The sequence below is a fragment of the Pistacia vera genome, unplaced genomic scaffold, assembly GCF_008641045.1.
Source record: "Pistacia vera cultivar Batoury unplaced genomic scaffold, PisVer_v2 Contig866, whole genome shotgun sequence".
NCBI lineage: Eukaryota > Viridiplantae > Streptophyta > Magnoliopsida > Sapindales > Anacardiaceae > Pistacia > Pistacia vera.
In genome coordinates, this window is record NW_022196741.1 from 158,922 (window position 1) to 184,734 (window position 25,813).

General features: G+C 34.8%; 3 protein-coding genes and 1 long non-coding RNA gene across 5 annotated transcripts; 3 read left to right on the forward strand and 1 right to left on the reverse strand.

Annotated features, from left to right (window-relative positions):
• Nucleotides 1-11,114: 11,114 nt before the first annotated feature.
• Nucleotides 11,115-14,038, forward strand: LOC116118956 (aldehyde dehydrogenase family 3 member F1-like). The gene is made up of 10 exons (XM_031404913.1): nt 11,115-11,312; nt 11,416-11,484; nt 11,564-11,660; nt 12,111-12,317; nt 12,526-12,650; nt 12,786-12,890; nt 12,977-13,149; nt 13,365-13,455; nt 13,541-13,690; nt 13,802-14,038. The coding sequence occupies exons 1-10, from the start codon at nt 11,115-11,117 to the stop codon at nt 14,036-14,038; spliced, it is 1,452 nt and encodes a 483-aa protein (XP_031260773.1).
• A 2,933-nt stretch (nt 14,039-16,971) lies between these two features.
• Nucleotides 16,972-20,096, forward strand: LOC116118935 (glutaredoxin-C3). 2 transcript variants are annotated; one of them, XM_031404885.1, is made up of 4 exons: nt 16,972-17,432; nt 19,309-19,382; nt 19,482-19,564; nt 19,704-20,096. In XM_031404885.1, exons 1-4 carry the CDS (start codon nt 17,260-17,262, stop codon nt 19,722-19,724), a joined length of 351 nt encoding a protein of 116 aa, XP_031260745.1. In that variant the 5' UTR covers nt 16,972-17,259; the 3' UTR covers nt 19,725-20,096. The 2 variants fall into 2 exon arrangements, with proteins under 2 accessions (XP_031260745.1, XP_031260744.1); XM_031404884.1 differs by having other exon boundaries at nt 16,977-17,432; nt 19,482-19,580.
• LOC116118936 lies at nt 18,193-18,947 on the forward strand. Its single transcript, XR_004126248.1, has 3 exons — nt 18,193-18,234; nt 18,334-18,416; nt 18,555-18,947. It is a non-coding gene; the product is annotated as an uncharacterized LOC116118936 (long non-coding RNA).
• A 1,519-nt stretch (nt 20,097-21,615) lies between the features above and the next one.
• On the reverse strand, nt 21,616-24,791 carry LOC116118923 (probable methyltransferase PMT27). The gene is made up of 8 exons (XM_031404876.1): nt 23,661-24,791; nt 23,442-23,591; nt 23,038-23,308; nt 22,834-22,944; nt 22,578-22,752; nt 22,216-22,488; nt 21,948-22,142; nt 21,616-21,838 (listed from the first exon to the last, which is right to left on the reverse strand). Exons 1-8 carry the CDS (start codon nt 24,789-24,791, stop codon nt 21,616-21,618), a joined length of 2,529 nt encoding a protein of 842 aa, XP_031260736.1.
• Nucleotides 24,792-25,813: the final 1,022 nt, after the last annotated feature.

The following is a 25,813-nucleotide window of genomic DNA, read 5'->3' on the forward strand; positions in this document are numbered from 1 at the left end:
GGTTAAGAGTCCAAAATCAAATAAAATTAAGGAAAATAAAACCCTAACCCTTGTGGGATATAAATAGAAGTCTTTTAGCATTATTTTGGGGATCCCTAGGGGAAAAGAAGAGGAGAAAAATCTGTAGAGAAGAGAAGTAACATAAGTCCTGGAGCTTTGATCCACAATTTAAAGAAGTTTTTTTCTTGTTCTTTTCTTATAAACTCATGATGATTGTTTCTGTTATGTTTATTATGAACTAAATTTATTCTCTAGGGCTAAGATGTAGCCCAATCTCTTGATTATGTATTGATTTATGCTTGTTAATTTTTATTAAGAATTCTTCCTAAGTTTTACTATTATACCTAATGCTTTTGATTCTTAAGGGCCCTTGAATTGAATGAACTAATAGACTAGGTTGAGATCAAGAGATGATACTTGGTTGGTCTACGGTAGTGAAACCATAGGTTGAGCGAACGCTAGAGATGGGTTACCGTGACTTGTGAGGTTCTGGTAGAGTCCATATAGCGTAATGATCTTCAATTGCTTAAATCTGATTAGAGATCATTCGGGTTAGTAATTAGGAGTTAATTCCAGAATTGTTCGAGAGAAATTTATTGGAAATTTAGGGAGTTTGACCTACATGAAAAGCTTAATAAAATTAGCATAAGTGATCGATACATATGAGTAAGAGTTGGTGTGAAGTCTATGCCCTAGGTCTAGTCATCTTGTTTTAACCCAAAGGTTTATTTTAATTGTCCTCTGTTCAGTTCGCTTTTTAATTTCAATTGTTAATTTAGTTTAGATTTTCCTTGATACAATTTGGATTGATCAAATAGTAATAGGATAGTTTAATTGGTAATTGATAGTAGTAATTCCCTTGCGTTTGATATCCATAATTTTACACTTTATTACTTGCACGATTCCGTACACTTGCGAAAATCCATAACACTACTCACAAAAGATAAAGAAAAAAAAACTAAACAAAACTATATTGAATATTAACCTTAAGAAAACCAATCATAACTATACTTTATCTATATATTTTAAATTAAAGTATCAATATAGAGTTGATGCTTAAAAAAGAAACTAGTTAATGTTAAGAAAATATATATGACTTTAAAGTAATTTCAATTAAAGATATATGAAATATTTTATAATTAGGGTTTTATTAGATAGAAAACGAGGTAGAATGACATCATAGTTCCAAAACACGTGTCATTTTGATATTTTTCCGAACCACTGGTTTTCTGTTTATGGAAAGGTCCAGTGGTGTACGCCATGAAAATTCTCATCAATTTGCTTTGTCCTACGTACTCACCCGTAGCCACTCCCCTTCTAACTACCACAAACTCAAAGGGTACCAAAAAGTAAAGAAAGAAGATTAAAAAAAGCATAGACAATATGATACGAATGATTCATCAAATCAATTAAACACTTTGTGCCACCTCCATCAATTAATTTCAATTGTTGGGCCTGAACTCTCTAATTCATGTGCTCAGATGCCATTATTTCCTAAAATGGAAAGCCTTGACCTTCCTACCATTGCCTTTGCTTACCTAAAATCCTAAATCAAATCTACCAATTGGAATCCCTGTTGTCTCCTCATCTTCTCCAATTATACCAATTCTTTGGTCCCCTCCAAAACTTCTGTTCTTAATTAGGTTATAACTTGAGCCTGGTTTTGCTTTAATAGTTGTAGCAGAATTAGAGGTGGAAAATTTGGGCCGGGTTAGGCGGGTCAACCCTAACCCGGCCCGGGAAAATGAGGGTTAAGCCCGGACCGCCAAGATGGCGATCCGGGTTGACCCTAACCCGGCAGCAACCCCCATGCGGGCCAGGTTGCACAATGGCAACCCGCAACCCGGCGGGTTGCTATTTTGTCTCTTTTGCAAGAGACCCGGCAACCCGTCGGGTTGGTTGTGTGCAACCCAGCCAACCCGGCGGGTTGGCCCAAAAAAATAAAAATTTTTATTTTATTTTTCAAATTACCCTTTTACCCTTGAAATATAGCCGTTGGAAGGGTCTTTTTCATCATTTCTCTTTCCCATTTTTTCCCTATAAATTGGCCCTAAGTTCTCACATTTTTCTCACAACTCAAATTCTCTCATTCTCTTGTATTCTCTAATCTCTAATCTCTCAATTATTCATTTATTAGTTTTTGCAATTTGCTCATATTTTAATTTTTATTAGTTTTTGCAATTTTTAATTCATATTTCCAATTTTCCAAATTCCAATTTCCATACTCCAATAAGTCTAATTTTTCTTATATTATAATTTTATTGTATCAAAATTGAATTAATATTTGAAATGTTAACAAACAAAAAAATTGAATTGAATTATTGATATTTGAAAAGTTAATTAAAAACAATTATATTTATAATTATTTATTTGAAAAGTTAAATAAAAAAATAAAAAACAAAAAAAATAGGAAAATCCGGCTAACCCGACCCAGCCCGCCACCTAACCCGACGGGTTAGGGCTGGCGGGCCGGGCTGGGCCAGCCATTTTGGAGAAAATGGCGGGCCTAACCCGGCCTGCCTTTGTTGGCGGGCGGGTTAGGCCCGGTCCACCAAACAAAGTAACCCACCGCGGGCTGGGCCGGGCTGGCCGGACGGGTTACTTTTCCACCTTTAAGCAGAAATTAGAAAAAGAGAGAGAAGAGAAGATGTACCATGCCATTGTATCAGATTCCGAAGTGATGACTTTTCTAAATCCCATTTAAGTGGTGATGGGGATTCTTAAAGAAACATTCACTCACATCACAAGTCACATCCTTACAGAAAGAGTAAACGATTTTTTCCCACCCAAGGTTTGGCTTAACGATTTTTTTCCACATAAAAAGTTTTAAAATATTACTTTTCCACTCAAAATTTATATGTCGTTAATATCTAAAATACACTTTACTTTTTCAACCCACATTCGATGAGTTACCAAAAGCCAGAGTGAGAGGAATTTTGTAGAGTTAAGGCCGGTGAATCGAATAGTGGTGACTGATTGAATATTCGTTATCAGAATCAATCAGAAATCAGCTAAGAACAGAAAACTCTAGCTTTACGATGGCCGACAATTGATGATAAATCAAATGTCAGAGTGAGAGAGGTTTTGTAGAGAGGAGAGCAGAGATTCAAATGATGGCAACAAAGAGAATTTTTTCCGTCCGAATCAGCTTTGAGTAGTAACAGAATATTAACTTTAGGTGGAAAAGTGATATTTTAAAACTTTTTGGATGGAAAAGTGTCATTAAGGCAAACCTTGGGTGGGAAAAAGTCTTTTACTCTTTCAGAAGCTCGTATGAATAAAGCTAATGATATATACGGTTGCTTATGTCGAACCTTATCCCACTTGAGTTTAATTTCTGCCTTGCATTCTCCACCGTGTCATCTTTTATAAATTCACTAAAGTAATTTCATTTAATTGGGGCAAAAAATTAAAACCAATCATAACTATACTTTTTTTTTTTTTTAATTACGATGAGTTTCAACAAAAAGATACAAAATACAAATAAATATCTTAAAAAGACACAATTTTTGTAAAAATAAAATAATTTTTCTACAATTGTCCTCGACGAGTTTTCATATGCTGAAAACGTTAAATAATCATCTCATCGTCAATTGTATCAAATACATCTTTCTCAATATAAGTGACCGAGCAATTATTCATCCATTGATCTCCCATTTGATTGCGTAACTGACTTTACACAAGATTTATTGTAGAAAAAGTCATTTCAATGATCGCAGTCGCAATTAGTAAAATCAATGCAAGTTTAACAAGCTTACATGCACACCAACGGATACAAAATGTCTTTTTTAAACCGAACTAAATTCTTAGCCAAATCATCAATTCCTTGTAACTCAACAAATTTATCACAAAAACTACATGTCAATAACTAGGAATCTTTAGAAAAATGTGTTTGGTTAATTGGTGGGTATGTTATATTAATATGTTTGGTTGGGAGGAATAAATTGGTGGATATGTTATTTAAATTACTGAATTGTCCTCTAATTAAATATTATTTTTTAATATTATTATTATTTGGATTATTATAACCCCCCAATATTTAAAAACTTAGCAAAAGCAACCTCATAATAAAAGTTTAGAAAATCAACAAAGCACCCCCACCAACCCAGCCATTGCTGGTCGCTGGCAACCTAACAGCGCACGGAAGGCAGGAAATGGCCTCCGTGCACCGTATGGCCATTTTCGGCTAGAGATCTGGCCGAAAATGGCCAGACTTGACAGATCTGGTCATTAACGACCATCGATCTTGCCGTTGACGACTAGATCTGGCCATATCGGCGCACGACGGCCATTTTTGACCTTCCATGCGCCGTTCCAACAGTGGCAGCAGCAATGGTTACCGACGGCAAGTGGCTGGGGGTGGTGGCTTGGGTGACCTGTAATTGGTTTTGAATTCAAGGGTAATTTTATCCAAAAAGTTAATTAATTAAGGGTGAAATAGTAAAAGTCATATTCATGTAAATAAATTTAAAAATAACGACATTATTGTCCTAAAATTTTATTAATAATGGATAGAATTGTAACAAAAAAAAGATAACCTTGATAATCTTAGAATACCTAAGAAAATGGAGGTAATCAGATTACCTCAAATATTACTAATAGTAACCAATATTGATATTTGAAGATTATCGGTATTTTATATTATTTGACAATCAAACATGATAATCAAATAATATAAGATGACTTAACCCCAGTAATCTTTAATACCCCCAATCAAATATCCCCTTAAAATAATATAACTTTTTAATAATTTAACATTCTTAATAATCTAACATTCTCTTAACCAAACCAACGTACCCTAAGAGTTATATATATTAGGAAAAAGTTATTTTTACAAATTGATGTCGCATGTCACAACAGTGTCACATGCTATAGAACCCTCTTTTAATATTATGTCATTGTTATATAGACCCACATGTCACATGTTATTGATGTGACATGCCGCATCAGTTCGTATGTATTCTCTTTCTCCGTGTAATCTTACTCTTAAGCCTTGCAAATGGGTTTGTACTTTGTAACATTAGTTAATAAATGATAAAGGACGTATTCCAAGTCAGGTTTATCTCATGTTAAGGGCGGTTAAGAAAATACAGTACTATAGATGCCCCTTTCTTTGTAATAAGTTAAAAAGAGTTTGATGACCTAGGTTTTAATTACTTGATAATGATAAATTTTGGATTTTTTTTTTTAATTTATTATAAAGTTACTTAAGATAATTCAAACCTAAAGTTTTATGCTGAACCTTGCAACTTATTCTCTATTGTATTTGTTTAGTAACCTGTTATTTTCTATTAGATTATCTTCTTTTATGACATGATTGTCAGGAAAAATTTTATTAGGGTTCAACAATTTACAATTTGATTCAGTCATTTTATCAAATTACTTTTTTATATGATATGATTATTAGACGTGACATGATATGTTAGTTTTATTTAGGAAAAATTTACTTGGTTAACATTTTATTAAAAAGGTCTACGGAAAATATAGTCAATTTTTAAATGACTTTATAAAGGATGACTTCTCATCAGATTTTTTTAAATTTTTATCCTTCTCTTTTATACTTAATCATATTAATACCATTGCTTCTATGAAAATGACAAAAAGCTTTTAATTTAAGATTGATATGTAGAATATTACGATTTTTTGAAAGAATATAACATTAAAAGATATATAAAATGTCGAAAACATGTACTTACTGTATGTAGAAAGCAAATACACACACACATTTATATATATATATATATATATATATATAGAGAGAGAGAGAGAGAGAGAGAGAGAGAGAGAGTTAAAAAATGGTTTTTTTCATAAAACTGATAAATAACTTTGAACAACTAGACTCTTGCAATGCATGAGGGGGGCATAATGATGTTAGTCTCAATTGAGTGTACTTTTTATATTTATAATTTATATGGGGTAAATTGATACTTTACATATAATTTATTACGTAAACTATCATTATAGCCCTTCTAAATTATAAAAAGACCCATTAGAGCGAGATTAATATCATATACCTTACTTGACTATAGGGCTGAAAAAAAAAAACCAAAAACCGAACCGAATTGAAAAACTGGACCGAAATCGGTCTCAAAAACCGGTTAACCGGTTTCGGTTTTAAAAAATTGCTAAACTGGTTTTTCGGTTCAGTTTTTGGTTTATATTATTTATATAACCGGTTAACCGAAACCGGTTTAATAAACTGGTTTTTCTAATATAATAATATTATTTTAATTTTTAAAAATCTTTTATTATTTTTATTCTTTATTAGTTTGAAACTTTGAATCCCTAACTTCACAGTTTACGCATTACACTCATACTCATCTTCTTCTTCATTAGCCGCCGCTGCCCTCTCATCTCAAAGACTCAAACTCATCTTCTTCTTCATTACATTTACAGATTTACTCGTGTCTCCTCCAGTCCTCCTCCCGTCCTTTCTGTTAGAATTTGAATTGGGCCTAACTCCTCACCCAAAAGGCCTTATTGAGTGGGAGGATTGTCCACTCTTATAAACCCATTAGCTTGAGTGTGCCTAGTCGATATGGGATCTCCAACACTCCCCCTCACGGTCAAGCCCATATGGTCCACTTGCCTATGAATGGAGGTAGTTTGGCAGCCCACCGCTGGTCAATCACTCAGCTCAAATGGGGCTGGCTCTGATACCATGTTAGAATTTGAATTGGGCCTAACTCCTCACCCAAAAGGCCTTATTGAGTGGGAGGATTGTCCACTCTTATAAACCCATTAGCTTGAGTGTGCCTAAGCGATATGGGATCTCCAACACTCTCTCTCAAAATCGCTTGTTTTCTCTATCTTCTTCTTTATGCACGCGCCATGGTGGAACCTTAGCAGCCGGGGAAGTTGTTTTGGCTTACAGCAACCTTATGCTCTTTCCACAGGTTGGTACTCATTCCTCCTCTTGAACCTTATTTTAGCTGAATGGAAATGCATTTGGAGCATATATTCTATTTAGATAATAAATTATACATACCCAATTGGAGAGGCTTTGATTTGGGGCCCAAGGTTGAAAGATTGGTGCGTGTAATGCACTAGTTGAAGTAGCATGTGGAAAGGAAATGAGTTGCATTTAAGCTACTGGCTTTTGTAATAAACAGAGAAGAGTAATAGTTTGTCAGGGGTTAGGAGCAAGAGAACGTGCAGTAATGAAGGGCACATATATCTGGATCCACTCAAAATACACGTGTGGTAGCTGCAGCAATTGATGGTTCTTCAGCTGTAGTTCTGCTACCATCTGCACTGGTAGCCTCGAGAGGAGGCGGTGGTTTCGCTATTATAGTAAATTAGATATGTATAATTTATATTTTGCTTGCAGTTTATGGTAGTAGGATCAATATTTGCATTAAGTTAGCATTAAGAATATTTATAAGAAATCTTATGAAACTGCGTAAAAAGAGAAGTCTGAATTCTTTGCTTATTTGTTTTATTCATGTTATGGACCTCATGCAAGAAGACAAATTGAACTCAACTGAACTGCAACATATATTATCATTGAGTTTTTCTAAACTTTGAATCAATTGTGCAGCCAAAATTTGGTGGGAAATAATAGACATTGTCTCTGGAGATATTGGAAGTTTGGAACACCTGAACAGCAAGCGCATCTAACGCAGTCAGGGACACCATCCTTGGGATTTCTTATTGTTGTTGTTGGATATGATAATTTCTTGCTCATCTTGATAATGAAATATCAGTAAAAGATTTACTTATTTATTTGCTTCCTAATCTGCTATTTGTTGAAACAATTCTTAATAATTTTAGTCCCCGTACAAATACTTTTAGGTGTCAAATATCATGTCTCCAACAATAAAAATTCATATTACCTTAAGGAAATTCATACTAAATGAGTTTGAATTAGCAGCTTAATACTGTTACTAAAATGAGACTCAGTTGGCTTGAAGCTTGTATGCAATGTGATTAAAACATATTAGATATGAGACTAGAAAAATGCAAAGAGAGAGCACGAAAGATAAAACAAGAGACAGTATCTTTTCCTCTTCATTCTTTCTCAAAAGGAGTTTGTGATGTACATGCTGGTTAATTAGGCCAATTATTTTTTCAGAGAGTGAAGGTTTCTTTATTTGGCAATTAATGTCCAATTATTTTTTTATGTCCTCAACTTTTAATAATTTATTTGGAAATCTTATTTCCAAAATAAAATTAAAATATTATCGGGTTTTAATGACAATTAAGGCGGAGCTAGATAGAATTTCTTTTTTGAAAAATGCAATATTAGCACTTTGATTTTATTACATTTCTTCCGATGAGTATCATTTGTAATAGAGTAATCCACCATGTATAATTCAATATAATATTAATATGGATTACAACTATTGACTAGACTGTTGAGGGTGAGAACTCAAGAAATAACAATGGCTTCTGTGAATGTGTTGATTATCAGAGGTATGTTGTTTATGTCTTTCATTAGCTGGTGGCCTATCATCTTTTGTGACTCTAGTTCAACTCGACATCAACAATTTTAAATTTTGTTGATGAGCATTTATCAAGTTTAGTAGGCGATGGTCAAGCTTGTGTGTTTGCTCTTAATTTTTAGTGCAGCGTGGGTTGGATGAGAGCGGCAGTGCCCAGATGCATAGGAGGATGTTAGCACTTGCATATCCTGTATTTGAATGAAATTGTCTTTGTTTTGCTCTCTTTTTTTAAAGGGAATATTATAAGTTAATAAGGAATAAAATTAGTTTGGTGAAATTAAGTCACCTCGCTGACTACCTATAGGGCTATAACAATAAAAGTTAAATGGATTGAGTACAAATTAGTTAATAACTTTAAGATACCATAAACAAGAATCCTATGGAATCATTCTCTTTATTTAGAAAATATTAAAGCTGATATCATATTATTTATGTGTTTATTTTATTTTTCTGCAGTGACATTTGCTGAAAAAAATGCATTCTCTTTATTTAGAAAATATTAAAGCTGATATCATATTATTTATGTGTTTATTTTATTTTTCTGCAGTGACATTTGCTGAAAAAAAATGCATTCTTTTTATTTAGAAAATATTAAAGCTGATTTTATTCCTTTTGTAGGTGATTCCGTGATTGCACTTCACTTGATCAATTGAAGAATGCTTGAGCCTTAAAGTTGAGGGGAGATGCCTGTTTACAACTTTCACTTGTTATTTCTTAATCACTTTTGTACTTGATCATTAAAATTTAAAGGAACAATTTGTATTTTATGATAATGTAATTGGTGATTATTAGTTATTATGCTTAGATGAAAAGAATTCAGTAGCATTAATTAGTGATTAATTGGTTAAATTGTTGTGGATCTTTTGGTTTTTTGGTTTCTTGAAATTTTCATTCAAAAATAGAAATTTTTTTATCATAACATATAAAAAAAAGACAAAAAAAAATTTATTAATAAAACCGGATTGCAAACATAAAATTCAGTTCGGTTTGCAAACCGGTTAATGCAAAAAACCGGATCGGTTTCTATATATCATATGGTTTGAACTGAAAAATTGATTCGATTACAAAATACATGAATCCGATTCGGTTAATCGCCCTACTTGACTACTCGTGCAAGACAGGACTTGTGGGAGATAGGACATAAATGAGAAGAGAGAAGAGAAAAGAAGAAAAAGTATAAAAACATATATAAATTTGTAAGAAAGATGTCAATGGTATTTACTATTTATGGTTGAATTTTGATGACAAGACATAAATGCATATCGGCCTCCATAATCTTTATGGGCTTCTCTGGTAATTTGGACCACATTTAGAATTAAATGCGTCATTCGGATTCAATCTCCGTCAATTTAATGCGTACCCCTTTCCTGACCTACCTAATTGAATTTTATGATAAATAATTTTAAAAATAATATGTTGGAAATTATCATTCATAAAAATTAGAAAAGTCCAACTAAATTATATTTCTTGTGAGAGTAAAAATTGTTTTCCCTCAGTTCTTCCCAATTTCTCCTCGAGAGGTATGCGTCAATAAACAATACAAATTAAAACATATTTTTGTGACTTCCGTCTCTATTCAGTAATTTAATGTCCTTCCTATTAGGAGTAAACGACTTTTTCCAACCAAAATAATTGTTTAAACGTATTTTTTCATCCATAGACTTTTAAAATAATATTTTATTATCTAAATTTATATTTCAACGATGAACAGAGAGCAAACTCGATCCAAGTTATTGGATTTTTTAAGAAGAAAGACCGATGAGTCTTTTGAAAGTGAAAGATTAGATTTTGATAGTTACGATTGGTCAGAATTTGACTTGGGAGGAGCGGTTTTGTAAACCCTAATCGTTTGATTGTCGACGATTGGTAGGGTCAACGGGATTTGGATTTGAGGGGTTTTGGTGAGTGATGATCGGGAAAGAAAATGATGGTGGTATAAGATCGGATTGATATCAGAATCGGAATCATAATATAAATTTGAGTAATAAAATGATATTTTAAAAGTTTGTGGATGAGAAAGTGTCATTAATGATTAAACCAATATTTGGGTGGGAAAAAAAATCTTTTACTCTTCCTATTAGTAGCCAATATGCAGCCTAATCGATTGATTGGTCTGTTCCTTCATATTTTAGTTTACTAAAGATAAGGTTATGAACCACCACTCTGAATGGTAAAAGAGTAAAAAAATGTTTTATGAGTTCTTGAGTTCAAGTCTTCACATGTATTAACAGGATTGGTTACTAAGGGGTTTACCTAATCGTCAATTTTAGAATTCTGAATGATTAGTTGAGGTGCGTGTAAACTGATACAGACACTTGATAAAAAAAAATAAATAATAATAATAATAATTGCATGGTTGCATTGCATAGGCGTGGCTGGAAGTGAGAAACTTTCATACTGAGCCAAACTTTCATGGTGTTGTTGGTTAGTATTTGTTAAAGAGAAATAAATGAATTCAAAGTAGATTAATGACAACCCAGTTCACTTTTAATAGTATTAGAAAAGATAGAAGTTATCAGGAAATGGATGCTTCGTTGGGTAAGTACATTAATATCTATCCCATCCAACGCTATCTAGCTATGACATGGCATTTAATATCAACCCACGTGTCTGTTGAATTGAGTTTAAAGCTGCATATGTTATCAGTGTTTTTGTCAGTTGAAACTGGAAATGGAAAAAATGGAAGAGATTGAAGGCAGCATAGCTGATCTTAGAACAACATTTAGAAGTCGAAAAACCACAAGTGTTGCATGGAGGAAAAATCAGCTTCGAGGTCTAATAGAGCTAGTTCAAGATAACGAACAGAAAATTGCTAAAGCCCTTTATCAAGATCTAGGAAAGCATCCTGCTGAAGTTTATCGTGACGAGGTAAACATATGTATATTCATCTCTTATTCTAGATCCATAATTTATAATTTGTGGAGTCAGGTCACGTGATTTATATAACTTGTGTTTGATTATTGTGAAATAGATTGGAATAGTTAAAAAATCAGCAAACCATGCTTTGAGTTGCGTGGAGAAATGGATGGCCCCGAAGAAGGTTCGAGTTTCTGTAATTTCGTTATCACTTGGGCATTTCTTTTCATGTATATAGTAATAAGTTTGTGTTTTGGTGGCAGAATCGTTTGCCGTTGCTGTACTTCCCGGCAAGTGCACAAGTACTGTCCGAACCACTTGGAGTAGTTCTCATATTCGCGTCTTGGAACTTTCCTATATGTGAGTTTAATCAAATATATATATGCATGGAATTCAGTAATTGGATTAGGTTATACTAGCATTTTTGTATACTTCTTGTTTCAGTTCTATCTGATATACGCCAACATATATCTTTTAAGGATAATCTTGTTAAGAGCTTAAATATTATCGTCAAACACTTTCACTGATTTCAGTTCTTTAATAATTGATAGTTGTTCAACATGATGCCACAACCTATTTGACCAATGGAAGCTTCAGCTTTAGTTGACAGAAACTTTTGCATATAATTCACTGATCAATATTGTTACTTATACTGTTTTTAAGGTGGGGGTTCTATTTTCTATAACTAATGCGTTTTGATGGAGATTATCAACCTCATTACTTCACATGAATTTTATCCTGTTTCGTAACTCTATTATATCATACTAAAGTTTTCTGGTAGCCATGAATGAATGGTATTCTTGGGTGCAGCTCTGGCATTGGACCCATTGATAGGAGCAATAGCTGCTGGAAACACAGTGTTGCTAAAACCTTCAGATTTAGCCCCAGAATGTGCTGCTTTTCTACAAGAGACCATCCCTCTTTATTTGGATTGCAATGCCATTAAGGTCATCAATGGTGGAGCAGATGTCGGCGAGAAACTACTGCAACAGAAATGGGACAAAATTTTCTTCACAGGTATATATATATAACTTCCCAAATTTGCAATTCATGAATCTAAAATATTCTGTCAGGCTTTCACAGATGAAATACGTGATGTGCACTAACCACTATTTCATCAAATTAATAATCAAATGCACATTAGTAGTTTGTTACTCAGCATGCAATACTGGGGCGGGGATGATAAGAATTATAAAATTTTGCATTTTTATGAATATATCTTCAGGAAGTACAAGAGTGGGTCGCATTGTTATGACCGCAGCTGCTAAACATTTAACTCCCGTCACTCTAGAGCTGGGTGGAAAATGCCCTGCTGTCGTCGATACTCTGTCCAGCCTCTCAGATATAAAGGTACTTTTGACTTACTGTTTACTTCATCTACAATGCTTTAAAGTCTTTTAGAACAGAAAGGTAACATTATATTGAATTAGTTTCTAGCTAGTCAATTTGATTTTAGTTTGCTCTTGTTATTGTTGTGATCTTAAGGTGATGGCCAAAAGAATCGTTGGTGGGAAGTGGGCGGCTTGCAATGGGCAAATATGTATTGGAGTTGATTATGTACTTGTGGAAAAGAAATTTGCTTCTACTCTGGTATGTATTACATTCACTCGACTAAAATTTCCTTGTATTGTGCTTAAAATAAAAATCTTAAATTGACTTGCATAATTCTTTGGTAGATTGATTCACTAAAGAGAACAATCAAGAAATTTTTTGGTGAAAACCCCAAAGATTCAAACAGCATAAGCAGAATTGTCAATAAAAACCACTTTGACAGACTGAGCAAACTTCTTAAAGATCCTCGTGTCGCGGCTTCCATTGTTCATGGCGGTTCATCAAATGAAGAAAATTTGTAAGTTACTCTGATGGGTATAGCAAGCATGTAAACATTGTTAAACCTAAGTTTTCATGCCGGATTAGCTGGAGCCAGCTAATTTTTGGTCTGCCAAAGCCACAGGAAAACTAGGATTATATGATCTCTTTATTTGCAATCTCCAAACTCAATTGGAAGACTTCCAAATGGTCTTATTCCAATAAATAGCCTGATTTCAGTGCAAACTCGAACAGGTTCATTGAGCCTACCATCTTGTTAGATCCTCCACTTGATTCCGAGATCATGACTGAAGAAATCTTTGGTCCACTGCTTCCCATAATCACAGTAAGAATATTCTGATCTTTCTGTGCTTACCAAGTTTTTGACATCATGTTTGCTTTGTAAATGAAGCGAATTTCTTTTCTAACAGTTAAATAACATTCAAGAAAGCATTGAATTTGTCAACTCTAGGCCCAAGCCTCTGGTCATTTATGCCTTCACCAAAGATGAGACATTCAAGAGACAAATTTTATCAGAAACATCTTCAGGAAGTGTAGTATTTAATGACACCGTGGTTCAAGTACTGCTCTGCTTCCGTTTTTTAGTTTACTATGATAGTAATTTTGATATTTAACACAAAATTTGAAGAAAACTAACGCAAATCTTGCTCAAATTTTTACTTTGTTTACAGTATGCGGCTGACGTTCTACCATTTGGAGGTGTTGGGCAGAGCGGGTTTGGAAGGTACCACGGGAAGTACTCGTTTGATAATTTCAGCCATGAAAAACCAGTGATGCAAAGAAGCTTCTTCCTTGAGATGGAACCAAGGTATCCTCCGTGGAATGATTTCAAGATAAATTTCTTCAGATTCGCATACCGTTTTGACTACTTCAACTTATTGCTTCTACTGCTTGGGTTGAAAAAGTAGCATAATCCTGTTTACATATAAAAATAACCCGTCAACTCTCCTATCAGATGAGATGTACAATATAGGTTTTCACAGTATGTGGAAGCTAGAATTGATGTCATTGGATAGCATTCAATATGCATTACACCTAATATTGTCATTGTATTATCTGGATTAGGAAACTACTGAGAACATCACAGTAAGGGTGCGTTTGGTTCAGTATTATGAGAGAATATTGTATTACTGAAAAGATAGGTTACGAGAGAATCTTTAGAGAAATATATTTGATTGGTTGGAATAAATTAGCATAATATATTTGGTTAGAATGATAAATGAATGAGTATGTTATATAGATTACTGTATCGCCCTCATTTTTAAATAATAATATAATATTATTTTTATTATTATTTTTTTAACTCCCTATATTTGAAATTTTGCTAAAACACTCTAGCCATATAAAACTTTAATTTGTAGTAAAATCATCCACACCCACCCCAAGCCACTGTCGGTAGCTAGCCACCATCGTCGGCAGTTGTCGTAATGATGCATGATCGGCTGGATCTGGCTAGTAATGTGCTGATAAGGCTTAATCCGGTCATGGATCCGTGAAAAGGTCAGATCTTTGGCTGTGAAATGACAGCCATTTCATAGCTAGATCTATGGCGTTTCACGGCTTGCCGTGAAACGGCCAGATCTGGTCATTTCCTAGAAACGTCTTTACCGGCACACGACCGGCAAGATCCTGCCAATCTTGCCTCGATATGATGACTTTCGCAAGCGACCAACGGTAGTGGCTAGTGGCTAGCAATGGTCTTGGGTGATTGGAGATATTTTGTTAACTTTTAAACTTTTTTGTGATTGGGGTGTTTTAGCTATATTTTTAAATGTAGGGGTTCTGGGTAATTGTTATTTGGTAGACATATGATGGTAAATGTGTCCGAAATAATAAAAAATTAAGGGTAAAATAGAGTCAAATTTAAGATTACTTTGATAATTTTATATTAACACCCCTTAGGAAGATAATCTGATTATCTCCAATATTATCAATAGTAAACACTATTTATAATAAAAGATTACGTAATATTTTATTACTTGACAACCAAATGAGTGAATCTTAAAAATTAAACAAAGATTATAGGATTAATCTTATATCACCCTGAACCAAACATAACCTAAACATTAGTGTAAGAAATCTAGTTTAATGGTGATTTCCAACCAATAAAAAACTAGTATCTATATATAATGCTAGATATATAAATAAATTTTACAAAAATTTGTGAACATGATAGAAAATGAGTAAAAAACTGAATACGATGATGAATTTCTTTTTTTGTACTCAATCTTCTTATATAGGGTAGGGATGGAATATTATGTGAAGCATTAAACAATGAAAATGTTTAATAATACACGCGCTCTGGTGATGAAGAAAAGTCAACAAATGGGCGTGAATTGTAAAATCCAGGCGCTCTGGTGACCTGTTATAGAAGATTAGTTACAAGTTGAGCAGTTGCGTAATTGCGTTGCGTTTTGTGTATGGGAACAGCCGTCCCTTACCACAATGCGTCTGCGCCACCGTTAGCCAATCAAATTCATCATCTACACAACAAATTCGGTATCCCGATACCAACCCATGTTCCCTTTGTCATGAGATTACGGCCAGATCTAACATTAAAACGCGTCGCTAAGAATATAAGCTTCAACGAGAGATTTCAAGATTCACGAGTCTTTTGCTTAAAACATATGGAAACCAACGCCAATCAAGTTTCAATCAAGCAGGAGAAAGAAGAACCAAATCAAGAATCAAAGGAATTGCCACAGCAGCCGCCGCCGCCGCCGCCTGAAAAGCCGGAGCCAGGGGATTGTTGTGGCAGCGGATGTGTTAGATGCGTGTGGGATGTTTATTATGAGGAGCTCGAGGCTTATGATAAGCTTTATAAAACCGATTCCACCAATACCAAATCCAATTAACCCTTATTTTTTTTCTTTGTTCTTTAGTTGGCTTTAAGATCTGTAATGTCTTGTTGATACGATTTTTATCAATTTGTCGATGATTCGTTGAATTCCCATTTGAGGAATTTCGTTCTTCATTGATTGGATAATGAGAAGGGATTTGATAATTTGATTTGATGCTTTTCTGTGATATTACAACCTTCAATTTCACTTGGCAGAGAATGAGTAATGACCGTGTAGAAAACATTATAATTGTCGCAAACCATAAGTAAATGGGTAATACTAGTTTTACAAAGGATATATAAAAAGTTATGCAAAGAGTATACAAATAGTTAAATTTAGCTCTCGAAAAAAAAAAAGAAAAAAAAAAGAGAAAAAGAGGTAATCATAAATTTTAAGGGTTGAATTTGACTCTTTGTATGCTTATTTGTAAAGCTAGTATTACTCTGAATAAATTTTATAAAATTTCAGCTTAGATCTTTTTCCAACTCACGTACCATTCCTCCACAATTTATTTCTGCACCGATAAGACGCAGAAAAACAACAAACCCATCCCAACAAAATTATTATTATAAGATATATACTTTTTTTTTTTTTTTTTTTTTTGGTATCGAAGACGATCAGGCCAATTTATGATAACCACCCTTATTAATAGCTGAATTAATCTCTCGAGACCTCAAAAACTATCAGCCTGTTAAGAGTTCTAATAGCTAGCCTTATTAGCAATCGAACTAATCTTTCGGAATCTTGAAATTACCAACTGAGAAGAAACTCAAACTCAGAATCTTTTAAGTAATACTTCTAAAAGTCTATATCGAACCATTCAGTCACTTAAGGGTTAGTTTATTAGATATAAACTGGACACGAAATTATAGAATGTATTAATTAGTATGCTGAATTGAACAAATAGCGTATCGTTATTCTTTCATGTTTAGACAAGTAAATTGGACAGAGTGGGCCACACCCATTCTCATTCTTTCAGCCCAACCCTTACTGGACCCATCACAACAACACGAGTACTATACCAGAAGCCGTGCCCTATGGCAACGAGGTAAGGTCCAGGATCCAATCAGTTTAACACGTTTAGTCATGTTAGTTGCCGCCACGTTCAATGAAATTTTCCGTGCATATGCGGAAACCGCATAGTGACCCATATTTATGATCGTGGGACACCATCTCGGGTTCACGGCTACCGTAATCAATCTTATAAGCGCGCTACGTCCGTGCCCACACTAAAAAGAAGAGGGATACACTTCACAGAGAGAGATCGTTATTTGTTTTTCTGTCGTGAGATGAAGAAGTGCAGTTTGCTGTTGCAGTTTCTTCTTAACGTCGTTGCTGTATTGCTCTTGTTGCTGGTTGGAGATGTGCCGACGAGAACAGAAGCCGACAGTTCAGCTGCCGCTTTTGTCCAAAACTCCATCTTCTCCAACAGAATTGTCATTTTCTCCAAATCTTACTGCCCGTACGTTTTACTTCTCTGTGTATTATACTTTTGATGTTCATCTGCTAATGAAGTTACACATAAGAATTATGATCGTGAAGTGGACGCTTTATCATATACGAATTTCATTGAGAATTAATAATTTGCTATTGAGAAGGAAAAAAAAAGAAGAACAAAAACAAAAAAAATCACTAAAAAGGCAAGATTTTGTTTTGTTGCATAGCCTAATTTGACGCCTAACAGTGATAATGATACGACTAAAATCTTTGGATATTGAAATTAATAAATTGTGGTTTAGTTAGGGCTTTGATTGAACTGATCAATTGTTTATGAGTAGTGCTTGTTATTGAGTTATATAACATAGAAGAAAAACTGTGTTTGGCAGGCTGGGTGAATAATTTCTGTTGTACAACACAAATTGGTTACTGTTACTCTTAGAATTATGATTTGATTTGTTTAAAACTCAAAATAGTAAACCTCGAGAGATGTCTGTTTTATATAATTTTAGTGTATGTGATGTTCCTTGAGTATGAAACTAGATCGTGTTGTTTATGTTTTAATTTCGTCAAAATTGTCAGAGATGAAAAGCAAAGTTTTGTTTGAATTCATTGACTGTTGTGTTAAATGATCAAACCATCAATTGGAGCCAGAAATGCATGTGGTGTGATCATTGCTCTATGTTTTTTTCTCTCTCACATCATATGTCAATTTTCATACAAATTGTGCTTTCTTTTGTTTTTTATCCTTAGATACTGCTTGCGTGCCAAGCGCATATTTGCCGAGCTACATGAGCAGCCTCTTGTTGTGGAGCTTGATCTTCGAGGTGACTATTTGCTGTTATTGTTTTCGCTAGCTTTTACCTTTTGATAAATACTGAAAAGGGTTAACTATAAAGCTGCACTGTGCTTGTGAAAATTTGCAGATGACGGAGCTCAAATTCAGTATGTACTTCTAGATCTGGTTGGTCGACGCACTGTTCCACAAGTATTTGTGAATGGCAAACACGTTGGTGGTTCTGATGGTTTACTCAGCTCTCTCATTTAAAATTCTCTGTCCTCCTTAACCTTGGAATGCTAGATGCTTTTATATGTTACCGTCTTCTTTATTCTCATCGTTCTGTTTTACTTTGACTTTTGGATTCAGATCTTAAAGCTGCTGTTGTGAGCGGTCAGTTGCAGAAACTACTTGGTACCAGTTAATGAGATATTAGGATGGTATGATGTGAAACAAAAACATCTGATCTGGAGGTACATATGAGGATTAACAAATCATTCCTGGAGTCTGAGATACATAAAACATATGGTGAGGTTTTTTTATAGCTTAGTGATGTTAGCCAAAAGAGTTAATGTAGCAGCCCTCAGCCAATGAAAACTTGATGTTTGGGGAAAAAAGGATTTGTTATATGGTAAGTTTGGGGTGTGGAAAATCATTTGCTGTATTGATTAGAAAATTTTGATGCTTCTTAAATAGCTCTAGTGTGTATGTAGAGTGAAACTGAATAGTGGGACTCTTGAAAATTTCATCATTTCATTTTAATTGCCCAAGTATAATCNTGTACAACACAAATTGGTGACTGTTACTCTAAGAATTATGATTTGATTTGTTTAAAACTCAAAATAGTAAACCTAGAGAGATGTCTGTTTTATATAATTTTAGTGTATGTGATGTTCCTTGAGTATGAAACTAGATCGTGTTGTTTATGTTTTAATTTCGTCAAAATTGTCGGAGATGAAAGGCAAAGTTTTGTTTGAATTCATTGACTGTTGTGTTAAATGATCAAACCATCAATTGGAGCCAGAAATGCATATGGTGTGATCATTGCTCTATGTTTTTTTCTCTCTCACATCATTTGTGAATTTTCATACAAATTGTGCTTTCTTTTGTTTTTTTTCCTTAGATATTGCTTGCGTGCCAAGCGCATATTTGCTGAGCTACATGAGCAGCCTCTTGTTGTGGAGCTTGATCTTCGAGGTGACTATTTGCTGTTATTGTTTTCGCTAGCTATTACCTTTTTATAAATACTGAAAAGGGTTAACTATAAAGCTGCTCTGTGCTTGTGAACATTTGCAGATGACGGAGCTCAAATTCAGTATGTACTTCTAGATCTGGTTGGTCGACGCACTGTTCCACAAGTATTTGTGAATGGCAAACACGTTGGTGGTTCTGATGGTTTACTCAGCTCTCTAATTTAAAATTCTCTGTCTTCCTTAACCTTGGAATGCTAGATGCTTTTATATGTTACCGTCTTCTTTATTCTCATTGTTCTGTTTTACTTTGACATTTGGGATTCAGATCTTAAAGCTGCTGTTGTGAGCGGTCAGTTGCAGAAACTACTTGGTACCAGTTAATGAGATATTAGGATGGTATGATGTGAAACAAAAACATCTGATCTGGAGGTACATATGAGGATTAACAAATCATTCCTGGAGTCTGAGATACATAAAACATATGGTGAGGTTTTTTTATAGCTTAGTGATGTTAGCCAAAAGAGTTAATGTAGCAGCCCTCAGCCAATGAAAACTTGATGTTTGGGGAAAAAAGGATTTGTTATATGGTAAGTTTGGGGTGTGGAAAATCATTTGCTGTATTGATTAGAAAATTTTGATGCTTCTTAAATAGCTCTAGTGTGTATGTAGAGTGAAACTGAATAGTGGGACTCTTGAAAATTTCATCATTTCATTTTAATTGCCTAAGTATAATCACTATTCTGACTTCTGATACAAAATTAAAATGATATATTTATCATGTACTGAAATCCTAAGATGTCCTTATTGTGAAATCTCAGTTAAAAGGAATTTGGAGTACATGTTATTTCAAGTCTGAGGTAAAATAGAATGTTTCACTCTATTTCAAGGGATATCTGACCAAAACTAGTATTAGCAGATAATTTTCTATTGTTTACCTGGATTCTGCAATTAGAACTAATTGAGAGTACATGTTCTCTGCATTTTAGTTCTTAAAAATCAGATCACCCAGCCCTTTTGTGTTGCTGGCTTTGATATATTTGACCTTAAGGTCAATTATGAAATGACTGATAGCTACAATTATTTGGTTCCACCAAGATACATGTGCATTTTAGTAGGAGAATTAATATGCATTTACAGATTTTTTTTTTTTTTTTTTTTTTTAACCTTGTTGAATGCCTGTGAATATTTTTGAAGTTATGAAAATCCTTTTAAGGTGGTTCCAGTTATCATGTTTTAAACATTCTGTAATATCCATTTTTCTTGGTGGTATAGATTCACTGAAATCCTATTTATATTATACCCATTCAGGGAAGGTTAGAAGTGCTAGGCTCTTAGCTTTTGCGGGGTTGTCTATAATGAACAAAGTAGGCTAGTTTTGGGGTTTAGAATTGTATTATTAATAGGACCTAGGCTATCCATTTACTTAGTGCACTCTTGTATTCGAAATCCCTGTAGATAACATCAAATTGAACCACCATTTATCTGTAGAGTTTTCTTGCCCTATTGACATGAAAAGCCACTGGATGAATAGTCAATCAAAAGAAATCATTCTCTCTTGTTTTTGTGATCCTAGAGTTTCACTTATATATGATTTTTTTTATTATTATTTTAAATAACAGTGCTAATCTTGACAATCCAGAGTGATTCCATGGTTTTGTAAGCCTACTTAAGATAAGGCTAGAATCCTGGAGGAACTAATAGCAGAGACTCCCTAAAGTTTGGTTTTTATTGACGGTTAATATCATACATAAGATTAAGCAGAATATTTTTTTGTTGTCATTTATAAGACTAATTATTCTTTGCGGCCATACTTAAGCTTTACTAAATAGCCGTTCTATTGTGATTGTGATTTGAATTTTTCTGGGTGCTGGATACGGGGCATCTTTTCTTGCGAAGCCCTGTAATTCAAATATTTCAAGTAATGAACTCGGCAGCACTAACTGACACTTGCTTAGTTGCTTATAACCCCAATAAATACTTTCGGCTCTACAACTAAAATAAAAATTCATACTAGAACGTTATAAATCCAAAGTACAATACAGGATCTTGTAGCAGTGTATGTATTGCTTACAGTTTTACATCAAATGACAAAAATAGACACATCTATCTTGCTGATTCTCAGCAGTAAGATATTGCATTCTATTATAGTTTATATGACACTACTACAAAGGGCGAAATGTCGCCGTTGCTGCCTAAAAGACTCTGCACAATGTATTTTAAAATATATGTTCTCACCATCATGAGGAAGCAGCCTGCAGATATGTCTGAGGCCGCCAATCGCCTTTCTGAGCACTGAGTACCCCTTCCTGGTCTTTGGAGTTGATGAAACGAATTTCCCAATGTAGGGATTTCAACAAGTTCTCAACTTCAGCAATTACCATTGTTAAATCACGGACAATCAATTTACCTCCTGGTCTGACTATTCTATCAACCTCTACCATCACCGGAATAATACTACACCTGTTAAAAACCAAGCAAATATAGTTACTCATCAAGCTTTAGAAAAGAAATCAAACTCAAAAAGCTTGAGGAAATGAAGGGGAACTATTTATAATCAATAAGTTTGTACCTCTGTTTGAGCTTTGAGAAAAGATGATCAGCATGGAGGAGATCATAGGAACGTGGATATGTGCTGAAGGACTCACACCAGTCATGATAAATTCCAAAGAGACCACGCTCATAGATTATGGGAAGTGTATCAGGAGCATTTGTGTTCTCAACATTCATGACCCACAATGGAAGATTCTTCAAAGCTGCTGCAAACCTGCACGACGCATTGATAAGTAATTTAATTAGGAATATCTTTGGTGTATCACTGACATTAACGCATAACATACCCCCCATAAACAGCTCTCATGTCCATAACACTTCTCACATCGGACCAACTGAAACCCAATCCTTTCAAATATAACGAGTTCACCACATGTTTCCAATGTTTTTGATCTTTAATGAAATCTTGAGGAAATGGTATTCCATAAATCCCCATCTGGGAGCTGTTTAACCAGTAAGGGGATGTGTACAGTCTATTAGGCCATTCCACAGGCCACTGGGATCCTCTCACTGCTTTATCAGTATTCACCCGGTGTAAGCATGACTGCAGAGGTACATACCTGAAAATCGAACACGGTTAGGTAAGCATTACCTGCTCTCAACTTCTGGCAAACGGTCAAGTTTGTTTGTCCATGTTAAAAACACCTACCAGGCAGCGTTTGGATCGTCCTCATTTGTACACATTGGAGGATTGTTATGGTTTCTTTTATCGTAGCATTCGTTTGTGGTGGGTTTTCGGTAGATGGCAAAGCCAACGGAATTTAATCTGTCCATCTTGATGGTTACAAGTTCCCAGCACATGGCTACAGTCAATGAAGACATTGCTGCAAAAAAAGATTGAATGTCAAGCTTATTGATGAAATTAAGACTAGTGCAAATGAAGCATATTTTGTTAAATTCTTTACCCTTCCAAATTTCCACATCTTCTTCAAGCCTCTGGTACACGGGAGTTGCTGACCAGACAAAGTAACCCCCGGGTCTCAGAACTCGGTTCAATTCTAATAGAAGCTTACCACCTGGACAAAAAAGTAGATTGTAATATTATTAAAAGCAACTAGTGGTGAAAAGAGAATGAAAATATATGAAGGTTAATAAGGTTAGGTTAGGACCTTCTATGTGCCAAGGCACCCGACAACGTGCACAATGAATAAGATCAAAGACATTGCTTGGAAATGGAAGCCTCTGAGAACCCATGACAGCAGATATTGCAGGAATTCCTCTTTCAAGTGCAAACTGAACTTGAGCTTCATGCTCATCTTTTGGGGCAAAAGACATTGTTAGAACATCTCTTTCGAATAGGTATCCTCCGAAGCTGGCTACTCCACAACCAACATCCAATACCACTCGACTGTGCTTCCCCCAAGCTATATTTGGTAACGCCTGTAACATCACAAGTTCAATTGAAAACAAGTTATGTATCGAATATCGAATTAATAAAATGACTGTCACAATTTTGATGTAAAAAATAGTATGATGATATCTGTATTTGCTTGAGATCTGAAAACATATTTACCTTTTGAATGAAATCAATGTAGTGGAGAGCGCCATGTATGAACTGGGTCCCGCCTCCAGGAAAAGTCAAAAACTCACCCCTCACCTTAACCCAATTTTGGTGTCCCTTCATCTCCGCCAGCGTTGTGTACGGTACATTTCGATACCATATCTGCAACACCACAAGAACAATCCCTCACAAATCCTTTCAATCAAACCGTTAATTGTTATTCACTCGTACCTTATCTCTGCTTTTTGGCCATTCGATTGATCTTTTATAACCCTCTGGAATTGGGACCAAACAACTGGGCCCTTTCTCAGGGCAATGCCTCTCACGATGCTCGTAGTGCATAGTTGAAGGCAACTTACTGATGGCCTTTTGATTATCCAAACAAGGTATAAAATCAGGACCCGCAGTTTCGTTACAAAGCTGCCACCTATGATTACTGTTGGGCTCCTCTATACGTCTTTCTTTTTGGGTTTCTGACTGAATCGCCTGAGTTGACCAGGACTTCTTTGATTCAGATGATTCTTGTGGAATGCTGTGACCGGTATCGCCCGAGTTGGAGTTGGTGCGCTTATGTTCCGTTGTTCTCTGAGGCATCTGTGATGTTTGTTGAGGTGTCTTTAATTTATCATCTGGTTGTTGTTTTTCCGGGAGTGTTGTGTCGCTGAAGGTGGTGAAATTCTTAGGAGTATCTTGTTTCTGTTGCACATGTTGGTCTTGATGTTGTTTCATTCTCTTTTTATTATCTTCATCCGATAACTGATTTTCCTGTTCTTGTGAATTTACTGTCTGGTTTCCAGCATCTTCTTGCAGCTGTTGTTTTATCATTTCTTCAGTTGATTTAGTTTCTTTCTTGTTACCATTGTTTCCGATTAATTTTTGTTGGGTCAATGCACTTTCTACAGATATCTGAGTCTCACCTTGTTTCTGTTTATTGCGCATATCTTCTCTACGTTTTACATTCTCTTTAATAATCTGTTTCCTCTCGTCTTCATCAGGCTTGGTAACACCACCTATATTTAGACGTTCATGATGTCGTTGATTTGTAAAGGGACGACCCGTAGAATTATCTTCACGACCATTTTGATCATCTGATTGAATAGCGTCGTTGGGTAGAAGACCAGGATTATCCTCGAAAACAGTTTGGTCTTTTCTGTCATCGTATTTGTTAGTGTCAGGATCTTCAGAGAAAGTTTTGGAAGTGGTGGCTGTGGCAGTACGGGTGGTTGTTTGTGGTGGTGTAAAGGAGTTGGTGGTTAGCAGCCATACGCCTATAACGCATAATGCTATAAACAAAAGTGTTGTTATGGTTGATGCTGTTGATGAAGATGAACGCTTAGGACCACGCTTATTACCTAGAGCCATTTTTGCATTTCACAGAGACAGACAGGAGGAAATAATATGAGAATGAAAAGAGTTTTTTCTTTTTGAGTTTTGTTTTTGTGGATGAAATTCAAAGTAAAATTTACCACATTCAGAGGAGTGGTTTAAGCTTGGTGCAAAGAGAAACATTCTAAGTTGGAATGTCAGAGGATCCGAACGTCTCGGAGACGGGAATTTTACGACAAACTTGTCTCCATGCTTGGGGACTGGGCCATAAATGGTAAACTATTATGGGCCTATCCCCATAGGCCTAAAGTTAGCCAAATGGCCAAGATTGAAACAGGCTTTTTCAAGTCCTAATAGGATTAATAGTAATTTATTGAAAATAATGAAGTTAAGGCTTTATATCCTTTCTAGTATAAAGAGATGAAAAAAGGTGGACGCATGACATGGCAAGAGTCCTGTAATTTCAAAGTTATTGATTTGGACAAGAAATTAAAAGGGGAATATGTAGTAGCATGCGCAGAAGCAGGTCCTACCATGTACATGGACTTAATTAACGACTGTATTTTTGAGTTTATGAAGCACTTGGAAGACTATAGACATGGATGGGACATAAAAGTTAATCCCTCTTTCTTTTTGGATTCATCAAGGCATACATTCCCATCTTTAATTTTTTTACTTTTTAAAATACTCATCCCTTACCACACACAACCCTTTTATTTATTCTGTCGCCATGCAAGAGGAGCTGTTTCATCCAATTAATCCATAACCTGCTGCTGATTCAAAGGGAAAATTTCAAATAGTTTCATCAATAAAAATTACAACTATTTAAGCAGCTTTTTTTTTTTTTCCTAGGAGTCAAAAAAGACACTGCTTGGAAATTTAGTTGGGGTGAAGCCTGCGGAGACAGAATTAACGGAAGCGACAATACCAATAAATTTGCGCTTCATATTACAATTAATGCAAAAAACTTCAATCCAAAATGCATATATTTTATTGAAAGGATGCGACTAATTAAATATTAATTGCTGTTGGATCCCAAGTTAAATTATTATAATAAA